This window comes from Poecilia latipinna, unplaced genomic scaffold, assembly GCF_001443285.1.
Source record: "Poecilia latipinna isolate Pla-1442-1.1 unplaced genomic scaffold, P_latipinna-1.0 Scaffold311, whole genome shotgun sequence".
Lineage (NCBI taxonomy): Eukaryota > Metazoa > Chordata > Actinopteri > Cyprinodontiformes > Poeciliidae > Poecilia > Poecilia latipinna.
In genome coordinates, this window is record NW_015112927.1 from 221,056 (window position 1) to 248,035 (window position 26,980).

The following is a 26,980-nucleotide window of genomic DNA, read 5'->3' on the forward strand; positions in this document are numbered from 1 at the left end:
TTGAGCTTTCATGGGAAAATGGAGGAAATCCTTACGTTTTGTCTGCTAAAGTCAATATGTTTTGAGTCGGTGAAAGAAAAAAAAATGTTTTTGAGAGGCTCAACCAAATGAACCTCTTTCAGATTTTCCAGACTCCTGAGCCTTTAAGTAGTCACCTCCAGCCAATGCCTCCAGGTCAGGCTGAACTACCTCAGGCTGCAGGCCAACATCTACTGCAACCCACACAAGTCAACACTCAACCCCCCGCCCAGGCTGCATCCCCCTCACTCAGTGTTCCTGCTACTGCTGGTGTTCCCACTCAGGTCAGTCTCCCCCAACTCACCATTCTGAGTTTATTCTTTGCTACTTTATTTGTTTTTGTGCAGTTGAAACGAGACATTTACTCTGTGGGGACAAAAAAAAGACATTTTATTCTCACTGTCTGATAATAAATGAGAATTTCTTTTGAGCATTACCAGTTAATTTTAAATGAGACGTTTCTTTTTTTTTTTTTTACTACTTTCTTCAAATTTACAACTTTACATTTACTTCTAAGTAGCACTGCTTTCGAACACTTTGACTTGGAGCAAACATTTCCAAAAGTTGGAATTTTGGTCTAATCCTCCTTATTGACTCTGTAGCTATGCTTCCATCTATTTGTCATGAGAATTTTGAGGAAACTTTTAAAATGTCGCCAAAAAAAAAAAAAGTGAATTAGATGGGTTTCCATCAACTTGCTTAGTTTTACTCAAATTAATTTGTTAAATTTGTTTCAACAGATCCCAGCTGCCTCAGGAGATATTAACACTCCCATTAGTTTGGTATTAAGGTTAAGGTACATCTTTTAAACTCATTCTAGGGGGCATATATTTGTATCTAACATCTTGTGAATACTTTTTTTTTTCCCCACCTGATTTTTTTTTTTTTTTTTTTTTTTTTTTTTTTTTCATCAGAAATTCAAAGAAGGAGCTGAATGATATCCGCTTTGAATTTATGCCGGGAAGAGGTGAGTGTGGTTTATTTTTGCAAACGACTCAGAGAAGCTAGACTCCTGTCCGACTGTGTTTCCTTTATATTGTGGAAATCTCTTTCTTTAGTCATGTCTTTGTTGAAACCCTCCTATGAGTGTCACAATATGTTCCTCTCTGTGCTGCATCAATACCTTCACGCTAAGCAGTGTGGGATTTCCTAATGTTATGGCTTTTTTTCCCAGACACAGCAGATGGAGTGTCCCAGGAGCTGGTGTCAGCCGGACTGGTGGACGGGAGGGACTTAGTAATAGGTGAGTTCAGCAAAATCTTCTGTCTTTGGTTATCAAATTAGCTTTTGACCTGCTTTAAACAAGGTTCCTTTGTATGCTGTCACTAAGCCCTTCTGCAGATAGAGCCATCACTTATTTCAATTTATTTTAATTTTTTAATTTATTTTACTTTTCTTGAATTATAGCAGTGCAGAAGTTGGCCTCTGATTCAGGAGTGTGGCAAAAGGCCACTTAACTGGTTCCTCTTCCTTTAGACCTTTTGAGATCAAGGTTTTGAACTTGACCTGCAATCGAGAAAGATGTCAAATTTTGTAGAAAACTCAACGGACGTGTATAAATAAAAACCAGCAAACCCTGTATCGCTTTGTTTTGTATGTGTGATGCAAGTCCACCACAGCCAGTCTTTTTACACAGTCTTAAAGTATAGAATTGTATTCATTATTTCCACCCTTTATTCTTTAAAAATGTCAGTGAAGCCATCCTACATCTACATTCTCTTCCAAGATTACTTTATCCATTTCTTTGTACTGAAACGCAATTTCTCTTTCAGTTGCTGCAAATTTGCAGAAGATAGTCGATGAGCCTCAAGCCCATAAAAATGTAACATTCAAACTGGTGAGTGAAACCTTTTTCTCCCATGTTGGGCATATTATTAATTGCATTATTACAGTAATGGTACTTCGTTCATCCAACCAGGGGAATTTTTTTCCTCCCAGATTTTCCAAGAATAGGAGTTTAAACCTCCTTCTTTGTGACGAACTTTACTGCTGCTAAAACCTCATCAACATATTTTGAAACATAATGGGGATATTACAAATCTTTACCCATGTACTTATTAAAAAGAAATAATCCAACTTGGTGAATACTAACTGACTGATTTCGATCTCTTCACAGGCTTCTGGAGTGGAGGAATCTGAAATACCAGATGACAACAAGCTGATGGGCTTTGCTCAGCTCAGCATTAGTTAAACTGTTGTTCTACTTGGAACCGTGACTTGCCTAAAAAATGTGAAAATTAAAAAAAAAAATTAAAAAAATAGTTTAATGCATTTTTTTTTCCTCGTTCCATGGCTGTAAAGAAACCACTACTGCCAAAGAAAATAGTACCATTTTGCTACCCATAGGATTATACAATACCACCTTGTTGGATTAGGTGGTCAGCCGTCGTATCAGATCGTACAGTGTGAGAATCGCTCAAAGTTTACAGTGTATATGTAGAAGGATTCGAGCATTTACAAGACAAATGTTTTCATCTAACCTTCTGGTTCCTTCGTCCTGTTATTCTCTCGTTAATATGTGACGCATTTGCACAATCTGATCCAACACCCTCAAATCCCGATGTTCCTGATAAGTTTAACAATGCCTTATAATCATAAAAACTACTGAATGCACGTTTTGGAGACGCCTCCTCTTCCCCCATTGTGTCGTTTGAAATGCACAAATGTGGCTTCAAGTGCTGATGCCAAACTTTTTACCTTTCTTTTTTTTTTTATGAGTGCTGATGAGATGGAAAATAAAGTAATGCCAAAATATGATTTTTTTTTTTTTTCAGTCTGTAATTTGTCATCAATTGAATTGTCAATAATCAATTGTCAATAATCAATTGCACCATTGTGTTTTGGTGATTCTTAGCCCTAAACTCTCTCTCTTCTTAATAGTATGAAATTATGGTGTCATTTTTCAAAAACAGGTGATATGGGGACAAATTCGGGCCTGGCGTATTTTGAACATGTAATTCTAGCTTTGTAGCTATGTGATATAATGTTCCATATATTTTTGGTATTAATTTCTTTTTTTTATGGCATTATGTTTGTTTAAAACTCGCATCCCATCTGTATGAACTGTTTGAGTTACAAATGTAAGCTGCTGTCGCAGTTGCGCCTCAAACTGATTGAAAAGTGGTCAGTCAAAATGGCGAAAAAGGAAATATTTCATTAGCTTAACTCTCTAGCTAACTATCTTCGCTTCTGCATTCCTATTATCAGTGTAAGGAGTAAATTAACAAATATTTCACTGCAAGAATATTTATTTGTTTATGCAAAATTGATCCTCAAAAGTTGCAAATGATGAATGACATGTCATTCCTGCAATGCTTACCTCCTCTAGAATTAGAATGCAAAAGCTTTTCTTTGGCGCCCTTTCCAAAACGACATACAACGGTTACGGCTTTGCTAATCTGAAAACACCCGCGCAAATTTAAAAACAGGTATACTTTTGAGAAACTGACTTCAGATTGTGCAGATTTAGGTTTGAAATTATTTTTAAGTAGACCAAGACGCTCGTTCCTGATAAGAAATGAGGCAGCCATGTCTCGAGAGCAGCTGCTACTATTTACATTTTAAAAACGGTACGTCAAAAAATGATTTATACAGTTCATCTCATGTACATGCTATAAATGAAAATGACAAAGATTCATAGTTGAGAAGGTTACCTCCACAGTTAAATCGTATGCAGAACTCTGGGGATTTTCAATGCAGCGAAACAACCCGGTTCTGTTTGCAATTTAAGCTCAACAGGCTCATGCAAATGGGTAATGCGCAGTTTTAATATGTTTATTTCTCAGGAACTTTGTGTCACAGTGTTACAAAACTGGATTTAAAGGTATAAAATATTTTTGTCCTAAACGTGTGCCCATAAGGAGGACTTATTTCTTCAAAGTTCAAAGCGCTGTTTTTTTTTAAAATATATATCAAACACGTGTGAGCGCATGTTTTGACTGTTTTAAGCAATGGACTTTATACATCAGATTAACTTAAACTGTGTATAATAATTGAAGGCTTTATGGTTTACATGGATCTTGATGAACTCTTGATATTTTGCTTAATTATTTGATTACTAAGGTCACTGGATAAATAAAAATACAAATTCTCAACTAACATACAAGTGTTTGTTTAAAATGAAACACTATGCTGAGTTTAGTGATGGTTCTTGCACAAAGGGCAGCCTGGGCAATTTCTCTCTTTTCCAACCAGCTGAAATGAAAGCATCCATCATCAGTCTTAGTGCAGGATATAAGACAGATAAAGAACAAAACCCAGTACTCCTATCCTCAGCATCAAAGGGGGCCAACCAACTTCGCATTGACTTAATATGTATAAAAGCAATAGAAAACTTGTTTAGGGTTCAACTGACAGATAAGTTATGTTTTTTTTCATATGTATATATATTTTATCTGATGCCCCCTTTCTATTGCTCCCATGGGCAACTGCCCATATGGCCCAAATTAAAGATAAAGATTTACAATGGCTCTTTTGTTTTGGCTTTTACACATTTAAATGAGCTGATTTATTCTTCTGATATTTAAAACTGTGCTCTGAAAAACTCCAGTTAATTCAGACTATCACCAGAAAAAGAAGGAAAAAATCCAAAAGCCTTCATGACATTGTGTTTTTTTTTTTTGTTGTTTTCTTCTATTTAGTTGGAAGTAAAAGTGCAGCAGCTGAACTCTTATTACTGTCTGGTATTAGTTTTTGAATTTAACATTTGATTTTTAACAGGGCTGAAAATAAGTACTTGACCTAAACCTGAGGATGTAAATAATGTCATTTGTTTTTTTTTATTTTGATGCCGTTTCACTCTGCCTTGTGTTTCTGTCTCACGACATGATTGTAGGTTCCTCAAAATGTGGCGATTGGTTCTTTGAAGGCCTTTGATGTCAGCAACAATTCGTCAAGTTATGATGTTTGTTCATAATTTCCTGTTGGAAAATGTTAATTGTCCTTGAAGATTTTGAACACAAGTTCTAAATCGCTTTGAGTTTCTAAAATCTAAAAGAATTGTCAACGCCGCTCATTAAACCCCAGGTGGGGGCCGTTTACAGTCACTCTCACATATGCTTTCTCATTTTTGTTTCTTACAGCTGATATAAATAAAAAACTTAATTGTAAGCAGTTGGAAAAGCCCATTTTTCTTGCAAGTTTTTGCATCATTGACCCAGTCTGAGGAACTTGTGTATTGCATATAAAACAGTTAGGACTCTAGTGCGGTTTATCTATTTAATTAGATGATGATGTATTGTCACAACTCTCCGGATGCCATTTTTGGATGCCGTCAAAAAAACAACAACAAAAAAAAAAGACTAAGAGAAAAGCTTTGTATTTTGCCTGTGAAGATGTAAACCTATGTGCAAGCCTTAATTCACAAATGACCAAGTGTATTTTTTTAATCTTTATTTTTTATTTTTTTGGAGGGACTTGGGAGGTAATTTTGATTTAGATGTACGTCCTAGTTCACATAAAAATTCCTGAAAGAAACTTGCGCAGGTGAAGCAACAAAAAGCAGTGATCCCGTCTTTCATCACTTGCTGATGGTCTCAGATCGAGCCCTGCTAAAGTTGGTCAGGACTTTTATGATCGAGCCTTATGAGATTGTGTTCGTGTGTGTGCTTTGTGTAGACAGAGTCTGGCTTCAAATGGAGATGATCTTGTGGCTTTGTTCTTTTTCTCGATCTTCTGTCCTTTTTTTCCCACACCGTCTAACAAAACTGTAGCAACTGAACAGGTAAAAGAGTAAACAATGTTTGTCTAGGACTTAACTGAGGTCGTTATATGATTTGCTTTTCTGTTTATGTTCAGTATTTCCATTTCTTTTTTTTGTGATTATTTTGGAGTTCAGGCATGTTTCTCTTATTTGTATTCATTAAAAATAATTAGTACATCTGCATCTTAGACTTTTGTCTTTTTTTAAAATTATTTAAGACTGGCGCTGGTGCTGCATTGCAGTTACCTGGGAAGTGGGAACTCTGCTCAGACCGGAGGTAACGGCGATCTACTTAAAAAGTCGGGATTGCAACACGGCGATGCCCATTGATATTCTTTACAGTGCCTCTTACAAATATTTTTAGCCCTTACACCATTTTTAAATTGTTCAGTTTAGAGTGGCAGGCACTACATGTAACACTGATTTAACACAGACTCTCTTGTGTGTCTTGTAAAAATAAATATGAATTCATCACATCTTACTACTGTTGAGGTAATGAACGGCCATACTGGAGTGCGCGGTCCCCCAGTCATAACGGGGAGTAATCGGAGTTGCTCCCAGATTCTCAGTGGGCAAATTTTATTGGGGCTTTCCAGTTGAATTGTTTTGACTGGAAAGTTTAAATTTCCCAGTTCCGAGCACAACTTGAACACAGCATTAAACTTCATATAAAGAAAGTCTCCTGAAGAAGTATTTGTGTCTCTTTGACTTTTGTATGTTTTCTCACAATATTCATGTTTTTATTGAGATTTTAGGAAGTAGGCCACTTAATGGTACTTAATGGAAGAAAAGGTTTTTAGGCATTTTTATAACGAATCAAAAAAGGGTGACATTTTTATCTAGCCCCCTTCTGCTTTAGTCTCACAAATTAGTAACCAACCAAATGCTATAGAGTCACCAGTATAAATCCAGCTGCTCTGTGAAGACCTCAGAGGTTTGTTAGAGCTCTTTATTGAGCAACCACAATCACAAAGGCAAAGAAACTGTAGACAGTGGAGAAGCTTAAAGCATGGTGAGGCTGGCATAAGACAACCAAGATAAACATTACAGTTTATGAACTCTTGACAGTGTCTTCAGTGCAACGTTGGTCCTCCAGTGGTCCACTTATTCTACGTCTACAAAAAAAAACAAAACAAAAAAAAAACAGGGAAGGAGCACATGCCATAAAGTTGGTCTTTAATGTATCAATTGCATTACCTAAAAAATTTTTTAGTTGTATTCAGCTTACCCGATCACAGTGACCTCCTGAAATTCAACATTGAGTGTTTCGGGCAGCAGCAAGCAGAAACCGCCAGCAGCCATTGGGATGATGCCGTACACCACCATGGGAACACTATAATGGTAGACCTCCAAGAGCCTGACCAGTGGTGAGAGTATGCCGGCCACACGAGCACACATGGCGTTGAAGCCGACACCGCTGTGTCTACAAAAAAAAAAAAAAAAGAACAATTGGACCAAATCAAAGCTGTTTACAGCTCTGCATTATTAAGCTCCACATATTGAAAGATGTTCAGAATAATTGTTCTTCGGAACATTTGCATAAAATAATTCTACTGATATTTAGGTGGTTAAGACAACTACTAAAACCATTCTTGCTTTATTGGTTTTTAGAATGAGTTATTGCTTTAATAGGTTGAGCTCTGAGAACGTAAAGTACCTTTAAGGTCACAGCGCCCTGGCACAGCTGTTTAAATATTTATGACTGAAAACTTTTCTTTGATGTTATCAAAGTAATAGAAAACAAAGCATAAAAAGTGTCTTCCTTTGTATACCTGGCCTTTAATTGCCTTCGTTTTTTTAAATTGCCATCTCTCAAACTGTAATATAGAAGAAATGCAGTTTGAGTACTGCAGCTACATTGCTGTAGTGGCTATACACCCATGTGGATAAAATCCGCATCGATTGCAACACGTATGGAAAATTGAGACTTTCATCTGCTTCCATTCACTGCTGCTATGTTTTATGCCAACTCTGCATATCTCCCTCACAAAGTATTCAGAGGATTTAGCTAATTGAAGAGGTGGGGAATGCCTATAGGTTTGTGCATTAGAGTGACAGTTCTGGATATTCCTGGAATTTTATTTTATTGAATTGCAACTGCGGCAAATTATTTTGCATCTCCATCTTCCTTGGTGTACATGATGGCATTAGAAACGGAGTCCCAAATAGACTGAAAGATGTGCTTCATCACTGTCCTGATTATTATAGATTGTGGAGCAAAGGCAGAAGAAAGAAAGTTACCTTAAATCTGTAGGATATAATTCAGCTGTGTAGACATGGGCTGTGCTGCAGGCAGCCGTAGCAGCAAACTTTCCCAGCATTGCTATGACAGTCACCACCACTGGAAGATCTGATTGGTACAAGATACAAAACATGGAGGTGCAAAACTGTTTCACACTTTATAGCAACAACAAATTATATACATAGACATGACTTTAAAGCTACCTTTTGGGACAACAATGGCCACCAAACAAGAAACCCCGCCAAAGAACAGGAAACCTGCTTCGCATATTCTCCTCCCAAAGCGCTGAATCAGAGTCAAGCCGACCAAGTTGGCAGGAATCTCAATGAAGCCGAAGATGAGCTGCGTGAGGTAGATGTTTAGGCCGAAACTTCCGATATTTAGGCTCAGTCCGTAAAACAGGAAAGTTGCCGCAAACCTGGAATCGGATGCATTTAGTTTACATGTCTGTTTGGTAGCGATTACAGATATGAACCATTTTAAATGGGGCACACCAGTTAAGGGCCATGATTACGGTATTCTTTCTTAAGTAGGCTATTCGGAAAATGTCCACCATGTTCTTTCTGTTCGGAGAAGGCTCCACGTTCATCTAAAAAAAAAAAATGAGAAAAGAGTTGGTGGAAATTGTTCGCATCAATTCAAAGACTTTCTAAATCTGGTTTTGTCAAAAGTCTAATTGTGGACGAAGACCTTATCAAGCAGATCCGCTGCTACATTTCTCTTGTTAGCTTTGGCGGCCCGTTGGAGCTCCTTCAGAGCCGCCTCCTTCTTGCCCTGAGACACGAGCCATCTGGCTGACTCTGGAAGAAAACTGGGAGAAAATAAACAACATTTGTTCAGTTTGAACCCTAAATTTCCTTGAATTTAATTTTATGGTGTAAAATCTGTTTCTTTAGGAATAATATACCATCTGCTCACCTTAACATGGTCACCAGGACAATGGCAAGAGGGCTAAAGAGCACCAGTTGCATGATCTTCCAGTTTGTTATCAAATAAGCAATCCCAGACAAAATTATCTGTCCGACTGAAAAGGAGCTCATGATGGACATCGTGCAGAGAGCCGATTTTGAAGGATCTGTCCATTCCACCACTGGAAAGTGGTAAAATAGACTTGATGTTACATTTTTAAGTCTGAAAAGTTTGATATGTTAAAAACAACAACAACAACAACAAAAAAAACTTGCCAATATTGCTGCTTCTGATATTAGGACACAGAACAATACTCTTGAACATAAAGGAGAAACAAAGCGATGAACCTACCCATCACAAATGTGGTCATGATAACAACACCAGTTCCACATAAAAATTTGAGAGTCATGTAAACGTAGATGTTTGGTGAGAAAGCTGTGCTGACGCTGAACAGCAGCAGGATGAAAACGGAAAGAAGGATCCCGAATCTTCTGCCAAACCTAAGGAGAGGAACGGGTAGATTTGAACACTTTCTAAATTAGCTAGGTTGTGCTCTATACTTTTTAATATGACAAATACAATGCATCCTTTATTTGCCAGAATCATCTTCAAGTGATTTAAAAGAACTACGTATTTTGGCTGTTTCACAGTGCTCTGCAAGCTTGTTTCGGATTTGTGAAGCATAAAAATCGAATACTGCTTCTTCAAATTTCGTTCAGATCTTGAAGATGCAGAGCAGACTGGAATCAAAAGCACTCTCAGTTCAGAAAACAATGAACTGAGAGGCAGGCAAACTGTAATTCGAAGCGGACTCAAGTCCACGTCTGAATCGAGACACAATCTTGACAATTTCAAATTCAAAAAAACTGAGGTAACATGTAATGTTACATGTGATTTGTTGAATGCAGAAATTAACACTGTTGAAGAAACTGTCCAGAGAAACAGTCTGAAAGAAAAGTATTCAATGTAAGTCAAACAAATTTAAGTTTTGTATCTTTTTTTTTTTCAGCTTGCAATCTGGCTTTAACAACAACAAATGCAGCATAGCTTTGAAGGACATGGACTTGATGCGATCTTCAGGATGAATTGAAGACCTTTGCTCAGTTTATATAATCTGAGATTAGTTCTGAGGTTCAGATACTTGTTTTTCTCAGGTAAGATATTGTCTGCTGATTACAACTCCGTAGAAACAACCTTTTCATTTTTAGCTCGTGTTCATTAATCAGAACCCTGTTTGAGTTTTTTAAAGAACGCAACATAATTTGGTTTGGATGTGGAATGATGTTAAATTTGTAAAGCCTGCTCTGGCAACAGATCTGCTGATGTTTAAAGGAAAAGTAATACCTGTCAGAAATCGCCCCAAACGTCAGCGAACCGACCAGAACACCAGCCATGTAGATGGACTGTGATGCCTCAATTAAACCCCTTTTGTCACAAACCAGATTAAACTGCAAAAAGGAGCAATCGTTACAGAGACAATATAAAGATAGACATGAATGACCTGCAAAGTATGCAAGAGAAACACAGATATACTGTTGAAGCCACATATTTGAATAAACAATGAAAAAAACCCACATAATCATTGCCTTTAGCTTCCTTTTTTGTCTCACTGTATCTTCAGTAATTAAGGTTTCCTTCCTACGTGTATCTGCACTATAGTGTACACTTTAAACCAAAATAAGTTCATCTCTTAGAGCTAACCTTTGAAAATCCCAGCTGACGTAATAAAACATTTAAACTACGAATTTAAATAACTGGCTTTAACTACACATTGTTATTTTTGTTTTTATAATTTTTTTTTTTTTTTTTTTTACCTCTGTCACAATGTTGGAAACACCAGGTTGGACCTCATAGTCCCAGCCACTGATGCATCCCGTTGTCCTGTTGAGACCATACTTCTCAATCGTTTCCAAATCCAGATCCACAGGGGTGAACATTTTGCAACTTTCAAATCTTCCATTCTCATCCACGGGGATAGTGAGATTCCTCTGCCTCTCTTTGGTTAGGTTTGGTCCACGCTCCAAAATCCAGTCAGTGTTACAGTGATGTGGGAAACTCATTCCAGTAAACACCTGACTTGTCACATCGAAAGCTGGGAAAATGCTGGGTATGCACAGCGCAATGAGCAAGCTTTTCTGAAACAAACCGAACGCCCCGACCTCCTTCAGGACGTCTCTGAAGCTGCTCCTCTTGGCATGTGGCTCATCCATTTGCAGGTTGAGGATCTGAAGCAGGAGTAGAGAGACTAAAGCCACTATTAGGCACATTTAATAATTAACCAAGCACAGGTAAGATGAGCCAAGATAAAGTAATGGTATGTCCTCAGTTCTTATTACTTCATGATTTCTCCAAGGACAATAAAATACAACACAGCCAAACTGTTAGAATAACACTGATAACATTGATAAGTGTTACAGAAATGACTCTTCTGTAAACAATGCAAGTGAAGAGTTCAGACAAAATGGAGTTAAACAGATCATAAACTGCATTTAGCGTGAGATGATCTTGTCCAGAATTCATAAACTATAGACGTAGCGGATTTTAAATATAGCCGAGCTAAAGTACTCTTGTTGCCAAAACAAGAACAAATGAGCCATAAAAAAAAAAAAAAATTATATCACATTCAACTTCCGCTTAAAGGCAACCCATAAAAATCACAAAGGTTATTTATTGATGATTTATCCAAGTGAAAAAAAAAGGAGACTGCGATGGTAAGGAATTTTGAAAGTCTTGGGAAGCCTAGCATTGGTTTCCTAAGTTTATTAAATGTACAAATATGGAAAAGTTTGGATTTTTTTTGCCAACAGAAAACCGTTAAATTAAAATCAAATGAACTTATAAGCTATAAAACACATTTTTAAAAGATAAAGCTGCCTAGAATGCTGTGCAACAGTCACTGAATGAGAACATACCACATTAAACATATTTAAACAGTTCCTCCTAAAATGTTTTTTTTTTTTTTAGTTAGATCTGTTACAAATGTTAGTAAATGATTAAGAAATGCAACAAATTATAGTTTATATTCAGATTCATAGTTTCTCCTCCATCCCTTCATCGAAGTGTTGGCTGCCCTCTGGTGCATTTGTGGATTTTCTATTTCAAAAACACAACAAGCGACACGCGTATTAATTACGGTGCAATGCAGGGAAAATAACACATGTTGCTATTAGTCGTAGTGCTCAGCTTACTTCAGTTCAATGTGGTCCTGGAGTTCGACATTGAGTGTTTCAGGGAGCAACAGGCTGAAACAACCAGCAGCCATCGGGATGATGCCATAAACCACCATGGGAACGCTGTAGTGGTAGGCCTGCAAGAGCCTGACCAGTGGTGAGAGGATGCCCGCCACCCGAGCACACATAGAGTTCACACCCATACCGCTATGTCTGCAAGATAGCACAGCCAGAGCTAAAATGAGTTTGGTAACAATAGTCAATATGACTCTAATTAAATATGTACTTAACTCTACACAAGAAATAAAGAAAGCTTCATTTGGTTGATTATTCCTTTGTAGAAATAATACTTATTTGTATTTTTAAATGTCACCCCTAAGAAAAGCCCGTTTATTTCTATTTTAAATGACACAATACTTGCATGGGAAATTAATTTGTGAGTGGAGCACTAATGCCAAACAACTCTTGGCTCTACACAACCAAATTTGTAAGAATATGTAACGTAAAATATGATGTTCACAGTTATTTGATTCTGTAAATTGCTTTTATTTACAGCCCCCTACACAGCCAATAGAATTGGATTATACAATGTAATATTTTGAAAGAAGGTGACACACTACACGACTGTCACAGTTTTCAGAGATTTTGGGAAAGACTCATTTTAGTGCCTTGACTTGGTTATCTCAGAAGATACAGGGGATTTTAGGGCAGTGCAGCAAAACTTGTATAGGATGAAAACAAGGAACAAATTTACCACTAGGTGGCGGTAATGTTACTTCCCTAGAAAATAAAAGAAAATGCTGTTTAAAATAGGATAACAGATAATGTAATATGATTTGGACAGTGTTGCCTGTATTTGTTACACTTATGGCGAGAGTTTGTAATGTGTGTTTGAAAGTTTGTTTACTGAGTTTGGAATGTTGGCTGGCATCTAAAAATGTAATTTCTATCTGGACAACTTGTAATGTTGAATTGCCCAAAAAAATAAGTGAAAAAAAGTTGTCTCCTCCTTTTAATTGGGTGTTTATTTCAATGCATATTTGAACCAAATCAGCTTTTTTTCTTCTTCTTTTCTAGACTTCACAGTGTATTTAGTTTTTTTTTTAAGGAATGAGCAGTAATACCTTATATCAGTAGGATATAATTCAGCCGTATAGACATAGGCTGTAGTGAAGGCAGCTGCAGCAGAAAATTTTCCCATCATAGCAATGACTGTCACCAGCACAGGCAGAGCTGGTGGGTATAAAACAAATGTGATTATCATATTAAAAAAATACAAATGTGATTAGCATATTAAAAAATAAAAAATAAAAACAAAAAAAAAAGTGTAAGAAAACCACAAACTACAAACAGCTAATATGGTTACCTCTTGGGACTGCAGTGGCAACCAAACAAGAGACTCCTCCAAGGAAAAGGAAGCCTGCCTGACATATTCTCCTCCCAAAACGCTGAATCATAGTCAGACAAGCCACATTGGCAGGAATTTCAACAGCGCCAAAGATGAGCTGGGTGAGGTAGATATTTAGGCCGAAACTCCCTATATTTAGGCTCAGTCCATAAAACAGGAAGCTGGCTGCAAACCTGAAATCAGATGCACCATTAGCTTGACTACTGTGATATATCTGCACATGGTAACTTTTTTTTTTTTAAAGCAAATGGATTCTTAAGAAGACAAACCAGTTAAAGCTCATTATTAGAGTGCGTTTCCTCAAATATGATATGCGGAGGATGTCCGTCATGTTCTTTCTGTCCGGAGTAGTTTCCAAATTTACCTACAATGTTGAAAATGAACTTCAGGAAAATTTCCACAAAAATACAGTTATAGACATTTTGGTGATTATGGCGTTATTTAGACACTGCATTGTCCTAACCTAAAACATTGTTATGGAAGACTGTGTATATTATAAATAACAGACGGAAATGCACTTTGCATTTTTATCTGATGCCTTGAAATTGGCCTCTGTCTCTTTAACCCTCCCACAGGAGGAAAAAAGAAATGACATTGCTGGAAATAGGGGATCCGGTGGGATCAGATCATCAATTTATGAAACCATACAAAAAAAAAAAAAAAAAAAATCAAACCTTGTAAAAGTGCACATGGCGTCAGTGGGAACCTGCCAGACCCCACACAATTTAAAAACCTCATGGATTTAAATGACTTTTAAGACTGCGGGAACCTCCTACCCTTTAGACATTCCCCGTTCAGTACCTCATCACAACAATGCTTCTCCATCATGTTTTGTTTTTTTTAAATTATTATTATTATTTTTATTCTACATAATAGAGTCCTGTCTAATCTGGCTGCTTTCAGCGTTGGCTGTGAAAATATCTAATAGAGGTTGTAAGTCACCATGAAGTTTTTTTCTCCTGCTTTTCTATGTCTTTGTCATGTTGACCTTCACTTTAAAAAAATATGAACTCGTACAGCTCATACTATAATAACATTATAGTATGATATAAACTTTTTAAAAAAAGTCAAATAATCCACCACTTTTAAGTACTTCACTTACATGACTTCAGATTGCTTGTTTTAAGTTAACATAATCCCGCTTGATTCTGATGAAGTGAAAGATCAGCCCAAAAATACTTTTGGTCTTTGCTCTGACAATGAAATCCTGAACTGATTTTCTTTTTGTTGCTTCAAATGAAACAATTCAGACCAAGAAATAAAGCTTAGTTGGCTGTATTTTGTAATGTCACAGAAAAACTTTTTATATTTAAAGACGCATGCGAAGACATAAAACTGTAGATTCAGAGCCATCCAGGCAAATATATTAAAATCAGGTCTGAGGAAGACATTCGAGGTTTCTGAAGTTTACATGTGGATGGAAACCTTGTCTAGCAGATCTCCTGGTACTCTTCGTTTGTTAACTCTGGCTGCCCGGAGGAGCTCCTTCACGGCCTCCTCCTTCCTGTTGTGCGTCATCAGCCATCGAGATGATTCTGGGAGAAACCTGTCGAGAAAAGACCTCCAATGCAACTAAAGCCTGCAAAAGCAACGTCTTAGTTGGCGACGTAATTTTTCTGCTACGAACCAGAAGAAGAGCAACAGGATTACAATAAGAGGGCTGAAGAGCACGAGTTGCAGGATCCTCCAGTTTCGGATCAAATATGCAACACCAGACAGAAGCATCTGTCCGATTGAAAAGAAAGCGATGATGGTCGTTGTGCAAAGAGCAGACTTTGAAACGTCAGTCCACTCCACCGCTGGAAACCAGATTAGGAGAAAAGTCACTTATGGTCATAATTATGTGACACTGGTGAAGCGTAAGAGCTTAAAACGTTTGGAATGTTAAAACTGCACCTTCATACTTTGCTTAGAGCTAAATACATAAGATCTGTGTAAGTCAGGGTTCAAGCAAAACAAAACAGTAAAATGCTGACCTACCCATGACACATGTGTTCATAACAATGACACCACCTGAAGACCCACATAAAAATTTAAAGATTATGTAAACGTAGATGTTTGGTGAGAAAGCCGTAATCACTCCAAACAGCAGTAAAAGGAGAATCGAAAGCAGGACTGCAAATCTTCTACCAAACCTAGAAAAGAAAACGGAGCTTTATTAGAGGGCAAAATTGTAAAGGAACGCAAAGAAATCACACGTAATTCTTGATTTTATTTCATTTTTAAATCATAAAACTCAAATTTAACATAAAGGTACAGACGGCCTTCAGGCATATCAGCTGATCTGAAGTGCTTTGCATATTACATTCTCAGTACTTGTTTCACAAATTAAAATCTTTAATAGTGAACGAGTAAGGATTCCTACCCCCATTTTGTCTGTAAATAACCATGTCCATATTTCTATGTAAATATCCGATGCAGCCTCATAAACACCTTTGATGCTTTGAGATTAGAGTTGCCATGAGATGGTAGAAGTCCACTTTACTCATCTGTGCTATCAGACACTCATTCCTGCACATTTTCAGTTTTACAGGTAAACGCTTTTCCAGTCAGATTCCTTCATTTCTTTCATCACCGATGACAAAATTCTGAATATTTAAGGCTAAAACATTCACCTTTGGCTTTATTCTTTGCAAGTTCTACAAACTACAAAAAACAACACAAAGTGGCTTCTGATGAGGCTGTGACGTAAAGAGCTATTTCACATTTTAGTGTTTATTTATTTTGATTTGGTATCAGAACAAACATATACCAAAAATCTAAAAATTACGTTATGCCCATCAAATACCAGACCTGATTGCTCACCACTAAGTCACAGTCCTTCAAATTTTATAAATATTTGTCATAAAATTTAAATTGTGCTGTGGAAAATCAAAAGAGTAAGTAATTTAGATATAAATTAAGATAAAAAAGTGCCTATTTTCTCTTTCAGTTAAAATAAATATAGACACAATCTTTTAAATTGGGGAGTAAGAAGTGAAGTCTGTAAATTCGATCATTTTTCCCACAGCTCCACCCAAACTTAGTCAAACCTGGAATATGACAAAAAGAACTTCCATACTTTTCCAAACTTGTCAGGACTGTGCAGAAACTCCGAAATAGTCTAATATCTGATAAGTCTAATATCACATTACACTAAAATGAAAAATAGTCTCAGTATATTGACTAAGATAAAAAAAAAAGTAAAAGCGTTATTTCCCACAATCTGTTAACCTGGAAATAATAGCATAGGGTTGATATTAGTACCATGAGTTCTTCCCAAAATGGTGAGGTAAAAGGAAATGTATTACCTGTCAGAAATAGCCCCAAACACCAAACATCCAACGAGGATTCCTGCCATGTAGATGGACTGCGATGCCTCGATTAACCCACTTTTGCCGCAAACTAGATCAAACTGTAAACAAAAGCAACTGTTGTTACAGAAGAAGATAAAAATGCACTAAGAATCCCAAGGAGGAATGCCAGGCTGTAAGAAAAGAATGGATTTTTGCTTACGTCTGTGACAAGGCTCGAAGCTCCTTGTTGAACCTCGTAGTCCCAGCCATCGATGCATTCTGTTGTCCTGTTGAGGCCATGTGCTTCAATAGTCTCCAAATCCAGATCCACGGGGGTGAACATGACACACGTTTCAAATCTCCCATCCTGGTCCACCGGGATGGTGAGGTTTCTTTGTCTCTCTTTTGTCAAGTTTGGACCTTTCTCCAAGATCCAGTCCGTGTTGCAGCTATGAGAGATGCTGAGTCCCGTGAACACCTGACTGCTGACATCGAAAGCCGGGAAAATGCTGGGTATGCATAAAGCAACAAGTAAGCTTTTCTGAAACAAGCCAAACTCTCCGACCTCCTTCAGGACGTCTCCGAAGCTGCTCATCTTGGCATGTGGCATGTTTGACAGAGTTCTCCTCGTAGATGTGCACAGTAGAGACAGGTTTAATGTTTAACTAAGCACAAATAAGATAGTCCTTGTCACTGCCTTTGTAACTCTTTTGAGGGGAACAACAGTTGTTACGACAGCAATAAAATGTCTTTGGGAAACAACACAGATAAAGATAAAAACCATGTTATCATAAAGCTGTGTTACGAGTGAAACCCCCCCCCCGGAATCAATCAATTAAAAAGACATTTTTAATTAGTTTTACAAGCGTGCAATAAGATGATCAAAATCTGATCATATTCAGCTCAATATTTGCAGCTGTAACTATTACAGCTTTCTGTAAATCTGAATATTTCCATGGTGACACAGAAGTTTAAACTTAGTTTCATCATTGGTTGGACCTACAAGGGAAGGCAGATGTTGTGATTTCACACCTGCAGCGTATTGCCATCAGATGTTCATACAAATTATAGGGTTCTTCTAAAGCACTTGGAATTCCAACATTTTTATCACTTTTATCCGAACAATGAAGTCAAAAGTAGTAATTGATGCAAACTATTGGGTGAACATTATTTATGATTAATCATGAAGAACAACAGAACATTATTTAAATCTCGTATTCATCATATCTACTTGTTGTTCACACACAGATGGCTTATCAGTCATAATAAAACCAATAACTAGTTTAAACTGGTTTGCTTGGATTCCTTCAAATCCAAATAACATACAGCCACAAAACCTTTTTTTTTCAATGTAATAGCACAATAAATACTAATTTGCAAGTTATGAATAGAGATAATTTATGTTGTAGCTTTTTCATTAACAGTATATATCTAGCACTTGTGCTACACCAATAATTTATGCAGAGGGTCTTCCAGTACAGATTTCAAATATTTTCAGAATACATTATAGTGTCCAAGGTGTTCACATTTTCCTATTTCAATAAATAGCCGTGCATGTATTTGATTTATTTATAGTAACAGTACGTATTTCGTCAAGAAAATAATGCATTCCTTGGCAAAGACAATGATGAAATTCTAAAAGACGCAGCAGGATAAAATATGTCATATATAGAAGTGCATATCTGGTTTTGAGAGCTGAACTCAAAACACTTTTCTGTGTATTCATGCTTCACACTCTGAAGATTTATGGTTTTACTGGCTCTAAAATATTATATTTTGTTTTCAAACATGAATGTGTGCACCTCTCCCTAACTAAAGAACCAGACATTTAGCATGCAAGTGGTAGTTAATGTCACACAATATGCTGTCAGCACCAATTTGTGACACAACCACAAACTAGTGTATAAATGTTTGTGTGTGATGGCATGAAAACTTTGGTCACCTGAGACTTTTTAACTCGTATAGCAGACCAGAAGGGCCACCAAAAGTCATGATGACGAGAACCAGAGTAACATTTATTGTGAACGTAAACATGCAAACAGGTAAGCATGCAGCAGACCTTGGAAAAACAAACGGGATTGACTCGGCACGTTTTCCAATTCAATGACCACAGCAGGTAGAGTCAGCTTTAAAAATCTAAATGAACTTTACACAGAAGAGAAAATTAACTCACCCGTAAATCACCCTGTTGATCCGTACAGCCCCTGCAATGCAGTGCTTTGTTTCCCCCCGGCCCCCACTGACAATTAATAAACTTCAAGTTTTTAGTTAATAATTATGTATCGAAACAAACAGGATTTCAATACTGTGAGACTCAATAAGATCGTACTTCTGTCTTTTAGAAACTAATGCATTCATATCAGTATTTAGCTCCCATGTGTCATCAGCTTTCCCAGGGTGGGTTTAAGTACCAGGTATGTGTGAGTTCAGGTGAAATCTGGATCACTGTGAAGTAATTATCCATGCCTGGGAAGCTATTGATTGTGCTTATGTTTGTTCTTCAAATGTCATTGTGTCTTGCTGCAGTTTTGTTTATCTGTCACCTGTTGTATCTGGCGCCTTCGCTCTGGTAGTTGACAGTTCATGAAAATTTTTCCATGGCACACCTACAGTGTAATGATTGATCATTAACTCTTCCCTTTAAAGAACATAAGATAAGGAGTAAGGTAAGATGAAAGTCATTATGTTTATGAGCTTTTTTGATGAGGTTAAAGGTGTGTGATATGTCATTATATTGTGTGTAATATAAGGTGTACAGATACAAATTGCAGATGATTAAGATCTGAAGATTATCAACATGAAAACAATCCACATCAAATGAAACACAGCTCACTACTTTGTTTACTCAATTCTCTAATTAACTGATAATTTGATTTAATAGCTAAAATTATCTTTCAACAGAGCATTATGTTAGGAAGTGTCACAAAATGTCCCAGCCAGGATCCCTTAATCTCACAACTGGAGCGTAACTAAAGGAAGTGTGAGATGGTAAAAAAAAAAAAAAATAATAGGCTCTGGTTTGAATTATAATTAATACTATTTAATCCTTTTGCTATACCACCATAATTTGATTTAATTCCCACTTCCTGGGTGGGCATCTTTTCCTAGCTGCTTGTAACAAGGTGATTTTTTTTTTTTTTTATAGCTGAATCTACAGTGTAGTTAATGAAACCATGACTCAATTTCTTAGTTGATCAGAGTATTATCAGACCAGTTAACATTTTCATACAGAAATGTGTGCTATTTTCAAAAGGTACTTTTAAAGTGACAAACAAGCCTCACTGCAACCTGTAGTTTAGTCTGTTAATAATAACTGTATAATACCATTAAGTCTAGATCTCTGTGCCAGTAATAAAAGTTTCGTTTAGCAGAAAATGAGCTAAGAAGCATAAAGATTTTCCTTGTCATTAAGAAACAACAACTAAGGTGTTTCTTTGCCAAAACAGCAGATGCAGTCAGAGACAACTGCTTTCAGTACAACCATATTGCTGAAGTAAGGAACTTGAGCTTGATTGACTCATAATTTCTTAGTTGAGTAACTGGAATTGGGTCATTTATTCTGGATTTGTTTGGTTTACTACCGGATGTGATGCGAATGTGCAGATTGGCCCTGTAATTTTTTGAATTTTCTCTGCCATAAGTTGTCAACTTCAGGAGGGCCTGTGGGCTTGTCAACTGCTGCGAGTGAAGCTCGAGCATTATTAATGTTTTTGTTCATGATTTCCGCAAAGAATGTTTTCGTGTTGAATGATAACTTCACAGTCTTTCTTTGTAGATCTCATAAACCAGTGAGCTTTTGAAATGCTTCCTTTCACCATCCAGCTGCTAACTTGACCTCCAGGATCAGAGATGCTCTCTTCATTTCTGACATGATAAAAGACATGATGAGAGCTACAGATGCACAGTGGCTGGGACCGCTAACTGAACTAGTAGTTGCACTATAACCCTACAGCACTAATCACAAACATTAGTTCCACTAATGCAAATGTGTTATGCCTACATAGTATTTAACAGGAAATAGATTTGATCTTATCTAACAACTACTTTTTGCAATTTTATTCCTGAGGTCAGAGTGACTAAAAGGAACCATCAGCCAGTGTGAGTGTGTGTCAGGGAGGTTGGACCAGTGTTTTTTTTTTTTTTTTGTTTTGTTTTTCCACTGTATTTTTTTGGGTTTTATATTGATAACCAATAATATTACTTATATTTACTTTTTGGTTGTTTTTGACTGTATACAGTGAATAGCTTGCAAATCGACCTATCAGTATAAGATCTAGTTAATATAGTCACCTCAGAATAATAGTTAAATTAAGTGATGCAAATAAATACATAAATAAATAAATAAATAAATGAACAGCACACAATGATTGCATTCAATCATATGTCCACATATAATTACACATTGATATAACTTATTCTGTCGCGGAATCAACTTGGAAAAAAACTGTAGCAAAATTAACAATCCACACGGTACTGTTAGTGTTTAGGGCTTGCAAATATCAGTTATATGTTTCATAATCAATCATAATATCTCACGATAACATTTTTTTTTTTTTTTCTGATAACAACAACTAAATGATTAGTGTCAAAATAACTGCTCCATCTTTTCTTAATGGTTTGCAATACATATATACGCTAATAATAAAACACATATGTAGACGTGTTTAGGACCCAAATATATCGCACAGGCAGACAGAATTTGTTTTATTTTCACTGCTTTTCTGCACATAACTGTCGAAGACCCATATTGGCATTTACATATCATTAAAAGTACTATAATTTATTAGTGACCCATTATCTTTGGACTGTCAAAAAAAAAAAAATTAAGATTGTAACAACTAATAAAATGTGACACATAATTCAAATGATAAACTCTACAGTTAACTCAATAAAAACATACAACTATTACATCAGATAGTCATAATGTCAGTAACCTCAGGAACAATCACAATTTTGTGCTCTTTTCTTCTTTATCTTCTTGAGCACAGGATCCTTTCTCTGTGATTTCCTCAGATGATTTTCTGAAATTATAAACAGAAGCGAGTGATTTAGCAAGCAGCTGGCGGGAGGAGGGGCGGGGAGGGAAATGTGCAAACTCACTTGTTTTCAGCAAGGTCCTGCAGCTCGGCGTTGCGAGTTTCAGGCAGCAGCACACAGAGACCTCCAGCCACGATGGGGACAATGCCATAAATCAGCATGGGGATGGTGTAATGGTAAACATCCAAGAGACGGATCAGGGGAGCAAGGATTCCTGCCACTCGGGCACACATGGAGTTCAGACCCACGCCGTTCTGCCTGTTGGGACAGAAGATCAAGTAGTCAGCTGTCTCCTCACTTCAATAAAGCTAAAATGATAAAGATGGATCCTTAGTTTTGCTTTCAGGTCATTACTTTCTTACCTCAGGATGGTGGGGTATAGCTCTGCTGTATAAACGTAAACTGTGGCAAAACTGGCAGTGGCTGCAAATTTACCCAGAACGGCGATAACTGTGATCACGATGGGAAGATCTGACGAGCAAACAAAACACATTTCTGTAATGAGTGCTGGACTTTTTATAGCCATAACCATTAGATGACGTAATAGCAAAATAATTGAAGGGTAATAGTGATTATTTTTAATCGAACATTTCTAAGCCAAGATTGTGTTACCTTTTGGTATAACAAGGATGCCAAGGCAAGCCGCGCCTCCAAACAGCAGGACTGCTCCTTGGCAAATTTTTCTTCCAAAATACTGTAAGAATGGCAAAATACCCACACGAGCAGGAACCTCCACTACGCCAAAGATGAACTGTGTGAGGTAAATATCCAGACCAAAGTTGCCAACATTGAGACTTAGTCCGTAGTACATCAGACTTGTCGCGAACCTGTGAAGTCGTGACAAAGACATTTAAGTGACCTCATAAAGTTAAAGCTACTAAAGTGCCAGCTGGATACTTACCAGACAGTGCTCATGATGAGAGCCCGTTTTCTCAAGTACGATAACCTGAAGATGTCCAGCATGGTTCCCTTTTTGTTCGCACCCATGCCATCCAGCTGAAAAATTGTGGGTGTGATTAGTGAGCTTGTTTTCTGGTAGAGGTCAGAGTGTGATTGGTGGGACTCACTTTCTCTAGCAGCTCCTCTGGCACTCTTCTCTTGTTCACTTTAGCGGCTCTCCGTACTTCCTTTATGGCCTCCTCCTTCCTGCCCTGTGTAATGAGCCAGCGAGCTGACTCTGGAAGAATCCTGCTTGACAAATAAGTCTGGATCACAAACTGTGCCGTATGCTTTATTATTTTTTGCGGCTGTTTTCAGCTGCATGACGTGTTGAAAGCTGCAACGTATTTCTATTAGTCACAAAAACAGAGTTTGCGGTTTTGAAACATATTGGTCACAGGCATTTTTTTTTGTTGTTGTTTCATTTTCTTGAGGAAAGAAATTTGTCTGCCTCCATCTCCTCTGCCTGCCTTATGTAAAACACAGACATGGTGTGGAAACCAAAGAAGTTCCACCCATCAGTTTTACTGAGGTAACACTGTTTTAAAGTTAAACTTGAGAAGCTGTTTCAAATTAAATAATCTGGTCAAGTTGTTTTAAATCATGTGTTAACATGGTGAAAAGTCATAAAATCCCATTATTATTTTTTTTTACTCAGGTTAATACTGTGAAAATCACACCTGTGCCTACTTTTAGAGGCAGTCATCCAAATACTAACCAGTAGAAGATTCCCAGTACGAGGATAAGGGGGCTGAAGAGCACCATCTGCAGGATCCTCCAGTTGCGGATGAAGAAAGCAGTTCCAGAAAGTATCATCAGTCCAAGAGGAAAAAATGCATGGCAGATGATGGTGCAGAGAGCAAACTTTGAAGAATCACTCCATTCTCCACCTTTAAAGGAATATTATAAGAAGTGTGAAATCAAGCATCTATGTGCCGTAATCTCCAGACTGTAAGTTGCCGCTTCTTCACGCGCTTTGAACACTGCGATGTGACTAATGTAACACTTTTTTTCCAGGTTTTCAAAAGGCTGGACTGCTGCCTGATGAAGAGGACAGCACAAGCTAAAGAGTGAAACGAAAGTGACATTGAGAGCAACAAAGGAAGAGAGAATGAGGGAGTGTGTGTGAGGCTGTTCAATTCTGACACTGAAGAAGACTACTTTGGTGGTTCTAGTGTGCAGGAGGAAGATGTGATCAGTGGCTTTTTCTGGTCAGCCCCTGAAGTTTCTTGCTTTTTAAGCAGCTGTGTTACAGACACTGTTATGGATAAAGCATGTAGGGTATATATAAAAAAAAAAATCTTTCTGTGTAAATATCTCGTGTTACAACATCGACATCTGCAGCTTATAGACAAATATAGCATATGTATGTACACTTTTTTGCCTCTTAAAGTGAGTTGGTGAGGTTCAGGTTTGCTCAATAGTCTGGAAATTACGGTACTGATTGGTATAGATTATGCACTCGAAATAAAGTTCCCATTAAATTCAGCTGTGAAACCTGCCAATGACAAAGGCATTTGCAACAATTCCAGATGTTGAGAAGCCACAAACAAACTTGAGAGCGACGTAAACGTAGATGTTGGGTGAGAAACTGAGTCCTACTCCAAACACAAATAAGATGAGGAGCGACAGCAGGACCACAAAACGTCGGCCGAACCTACAGAGAGAAAGGCTGAAACGTTAACACATGCCCCTAAAAGTTAATTTTGCTAGTTAACTGTTCCCTAGTTAATGGTTGGACACAAGTGGTCATCACCTGTCAGCCATCTGTCCCAGAACAAAGGCTCCAACCAGCAGACCGGCCATGTAAATAGACTGAGACGCCTCAATGAAACTGCTTCTGTCGCACACGAGGTCAAACTGACAACAACATCGACGAGACAAAGAAAAACTGAGTTATACTTCATTTCTCTAAGCTTTTTATTCTTGTGCTTCAGCTACTTTGATATATCCTACAGTAAGAAATGTGAAAGAAGTTTCTCTGATCAGAAGAAACAAAAACTAAACTTTGGAGCCTACATGTAAAAAGCTATGTGTGGAGGAAAACCACTGCTTCCACTGTCTTCATCATGTTGCTGCATGCCTCTTTGATGTCCTTAGGTACACCTCATTTAATGTGTTTTGTGTTTTTTCCCTTTTTCTTCCAGATATCTCAAGTATCTAGTGAGATGGATGGAATCTCCACTCTGAGCCTCCCTTCGGTGTTTAACATTTTGTAATCCTTTCAAAGGTTTTTGCATGTATTGTCATTTTAAAAAAATAATAATTAGACATATTTAATAATGCCTTAAAGTACCTTTAATTGTGTATTGTTGTTTTTTGAAAGTGACATCTATAAATCTAGCATTCACCAGTCTGTAAAAACTCTTGTAATCAATATGTGTTATATTTTTAGACATTTGTTCTGTTTTACTATCAAGGCGTATAAAAAAAAACATGTCTAACTTTAAAGTACTTTGTGTCATAATTATGCACTTTCAGCAGATCTGTGTTCCAAGGTCAGCACTTATTTAGCGCCAGTCAATCATTCAGTGACAATTATGTGGCATTTTTTGCAGACTCGCCAAAGTTGTCTCTCTATGTTGAGCTGCTTAAGCTTTTCTTACCTCTGTCACGATGCTGGAGGCATGGCTGTGCTTCTCAAAATCTGATCCATTTATGCATCCCGTTGTTTCGTTAAGTCCGTACCTTTCAATGGTTTCCAGGTCCAAACTTACAGGTGTGAACATTTTACAGCTGTCAAACTTTCCCTCGCCGTTAGTGGGTATGGTGAGGTTTCTTTGTCTTTCATCAGTCAGGTTGGGTCCCCGCTCCAAGATCCAGTCGGTGTTACACTGGTGCGGGAAGTTCATACCTGTAAACACCTGGCCGATCACATCGAACGCCAGAAATATGCTGGGTATGCATAATGCAGCCACCAAGCGTTTCTGAAAGAAGCCAAATTCCCCGATCTCCTTTAAGATCTGCCCAAAGTTGCTCATAATGGTGTCCTAAAGTCCTCGGCAAGTAATGAAGACAAGGGACAGCTGTGCTTTCAAGATAAGAGAATGAGTCTCATCCTTTAAGTTAATGTTTGAACAAGGAATCAGCGTGCTTTTATGACCTGTCAAATTACTAACAGGCCAGCAAGCAATATTGTCAGATATGAGCTATCAGGGTTTCTCCTTTAATTAACAGCACACCTGTTGGTAATAATATTTAACAGACCCTAATGAAACAACCAAAAAATATTCTTCATTCCGGCCATGTAGACCTAAACTTAAGATTGTGGCAAAAAAAAAAAAAAAAAAAAAAAGCATTACATCAGGGCAACAGTTATACTTATAAGCTTGAATGAGGCCTTATAAGTAAAATTAACAACTGTTTGAATACAGACATGTTGGCTCTAACATATAATACTCTTCTCTGGGTTTCATATTATCTACTGTAGACTATCCTCTACAACACTATGCATGGAAGTAATGAGTAAACCTGAAGAGAAAATTCAAATGTTATTGCTAATTATAGGAGGTCTGGACTTGCGCTTCATCCTAATCTGTTAATTCTTTGTTTCTATCTAGTGTTTGTCTTTAAATCTATTTTGATCTAATTTTCTTGTTTAATTTGAAGTCACCATTTTCATATTGTCATAACCTGACTAACAGTAATTTTGATATGGATTAATATGGACAATTGTCCAGAACAGCCTTACAGGAGAATGCACAAAATTAAATAATAATAATAAAAATGATAACTATCTTTCGTTTGTGTCTTGAACAACTTTAACTTTACTTTTATTCATGTGCAGGCATCCCTGTGTCTTGAAGAAGCGCTCTCTTTGCTGCTGAGTATGGTGAGATAGCTGCCAATCACATCACTTTGTGCATAAATGTGTAAATGTTATTATGGGAGGTCACAAAGTTTCCATATAAACATAAAATGTGACATGCAGAATAAGTTTTCTTCTAAAGGCATCCATAATTAGTTACAATAGACTTTATTGGGGAAATATTTATTTTATATGTAAAAAAAAAAAAAAAAAAAAAAAAAAAAAAAAGTACAGTAATTATACTGTAGGCTGTTTAATTTTTATGAATTTTGATAAAATATTGACACACAGAGGTTGCCATGTTGTTTACGCTGCAATGCATTCTGGGTAAATTAGATCCTTGGTCTGATTGCGCTACCTCCATCCAGCCAAAACAGCCTGTTCCCTCTGAGTTCACAAAATGCTGCCAAGCACAACATGAACATGTGGTGGAATGTTTTTTTTTTTTTTTTTTTTTTTTTTTTATTTTTTTT

The 26,980-nt window shown here is 37.2% G+C and overlaps 4 protein-coding genes across 5 annotated transcripts in view; 1 reads left to right on the top strand and 3 right to left on the bottom strand.

Annotated features, from left to right (window-relative positions):
* Positions 1 to 5,299, top strand: part of oxsr1b (oxidative stress responsive kinase 1b) — a 51,460-nt gene extending 46,161 nt beyond the window's left edge. For both annotated transcript variants that reach the window (XM_015034778.1, XM_015034779.1), the window contains 6 exons: positions 123 to 302; positions 759 to 814; positions 933 to 985; positions 1,193 to 1,261; positions 1,791 to 1,855; positions 2,135 to 5,299. In XM_015034778.1, the coding sequence (XP_014890264.1) occupies positions 123 to 302; positions 759 to 814; positions 933 to 985; positions 1,193 to 1,261; positions 1,791 to 1,855; positions 2,135 to 2,209 (498 nt within the window). In that variant the 3' untranslated portion in view covers positions 2,210 to 5,299. The remainder of the gene's footprint in view (positions 1 to 122; positions 303 to 758; positions 815 to 932; positions 986 to 1,192; positions 1,262 to 1,790; positions 1,856 to 2,134) is intronic.
* A 1,353-nt stretch (positions 5,300 to 6,652) lies between these two features.
* On the bottom strand, positions 6,653 to 11,726 carry LOC106948896 (solute carrier family 22 member 13-like). The gene is made up of 10 exons (XM_015034780.1): positions 10,685 to 11,726; positions 10,215 to 10,318; positions 9,222 to 9,370; positions 8,880 to 9,051; positions 8,652 to 8,772; positions 8,456 to 8,550; positions 8,165 to 8,379; positions 7,961 to 8,069; positions 6,948 to 7,142; positions 6,653 to 6,834 (listed from the first exon to the last, which is right to left on the bottom strand). The coding sequence occupies exons 1-10, from the start codon at positions 11,135 to 11,137 to the stop codon at positions 6,771 to 6,773; spliced, it is 1,677 nt and encodes a 558-aa protein (XP_014890266.1). The 5' UTR covers positions 11,138 to 11,726; the 3' UTR covers positions 6,653 to 6,770.
* Positions 11,727 to 11,795: 69 nt separating this feature from the next.
* On the bottom strand, positions 11,796 to 17,349 carry LOC106948897 (solute carrier family 22 member 13-like). Its single transcript, XM_015034781.1, has 10 exons — positions 16,944 to 17,349; positions 16,739 to 16,842; positions 15,429 to 15,583; positions 15,076 to 15,247; positions 14,874 to 14,994; positions 13,718 to 13,812; positions 13,407 to 13,621; positions 13,165 to 13,273; positions 12,059 to 12,253; positions 11,796 to 11,963 (listed from the first exon to the last, which is right to left on the bottom strand). The coding sequence occupies exons 1-10, from the start codon at positions 17,331 to 17,333 to the stop codon at positions 11,900 to 11,902; spliced, it is 1,620 nt and encodes a 539-aa protein (XP_014890267.1). The 5' UTR covers positions 17,334 to 17,349; the 3' UTR covers positions 11,796 to 11,899.
* A 4,143-nt stretch (positions 17,350 to 21,492) lies between these two features.
* On the bottom strand, positions 21,493 to 25,730 carry LOC106948886 (solute carrier family 22 member 13-like). The gene is made up of 10 exons (XM_015034766.1): positions 25,306 to 25,730; positions 24,456 to 24,559; positions 24,202 to 24,356; positions 23,418 to 23,589; positions 22,828 to 22,948; positions 22,662 to 22,756; positions 22,373 to 22,587; positions 22,123 to 22,231; positions 21,824 to 22,018; positions 21,493 to 21,744 (listed from the first exon to the last, which is right to left on the bottom strand). Exons 1-10 carry the CDS (start codon positions 25,678 to 25,680, stop codon positions 21,669 to 21,671), a joined length of 1,617 nt encoding a protein of 538 aa, XP_014890252.1. The 5' UTR covers positions 25,681 to 25,730; the 3' UTR covers positions 21,493 to 21,668.
* Between the last annotated feature and the right edge of the window lie 1,250 nt (positions 25,731 to 26,980).

What these genes read in the sequence shown, in the direction of transcription:
- LOC106948896 (XM_015034780.1), bottom strand. Translation starts at nt 11,137, where the DNA reads ATGTGCCTAATAGTGGCTTTAGTCTCTCTACTCCTGCTTCAGATCCTC. An exon ending in CATGACCACATTTGTGATGG is followed by an intron (nt 9,052 to 9,221) that starts GTAGGTTCATCG and finishes ACCACTTTCCAG; the next exon opens with TGGTGGAATGGACAGATCCT. An exon ending in TTATATCCTACAGATTTAAG is followed by an intron (nt 7,143 to 7,960) that starts GTAACTTTCTTT and finishes TTTTTTTTGTAG; the next exon opens with ACACAGCGGTGTCGGCTTCA.
- LOC106948897 (XM_015034781.1), bottom strand. Translation starts at nt 17,333, where the DNA reads ATGCCACATGCCAAGATGAGCAGCTTCGGAGACGTCCTGAAGGAGGTC. An exon ending in ATCCTGTTGCTCTTCTTCTG is followed by an intron (nt 14,995 to 15,075) that starts GTTCGTAGCAGA and finishes TTTTCTCGACAG; the next exon opens with GTTTCTCCCAGAATCATCTC. An exon ending in CTAATAATGAGCTTTAACTG is followed by an intron (nt 13,622 to 13,717) that starts GTTTGTCTTCTT and finishes ATCTGATTTCAG; the next exon opens with GTTTGCAGCCAGCTTCCTGT.
- LOC106948886 (XM_015034766.1), bottom strand. Translation starts at nt 25,680, where the DNA reads ATGAGCAACTTTGGGCAGATCTTAAAGGAGATCGGGGAATTTGGCTTC. An exon ending in CAGAGGAGCTGCTAGAGAAA is followed by an intron (nt 22,757 to 22,827) that starts GTGAGTCCCACC and finishes ACAATTTTTCAG; the next exon opens with CTGGATGGCATGGGTGCGAA. An exon ending in CATCCTTGTTATACCAAAAG is followed by an intron (nt 22,232 to 22,372) that starts GTAACACAATCT and finishes TTTGCTCGTCAG; the next exon opens with ATCTTCCCATCGTGATCACA.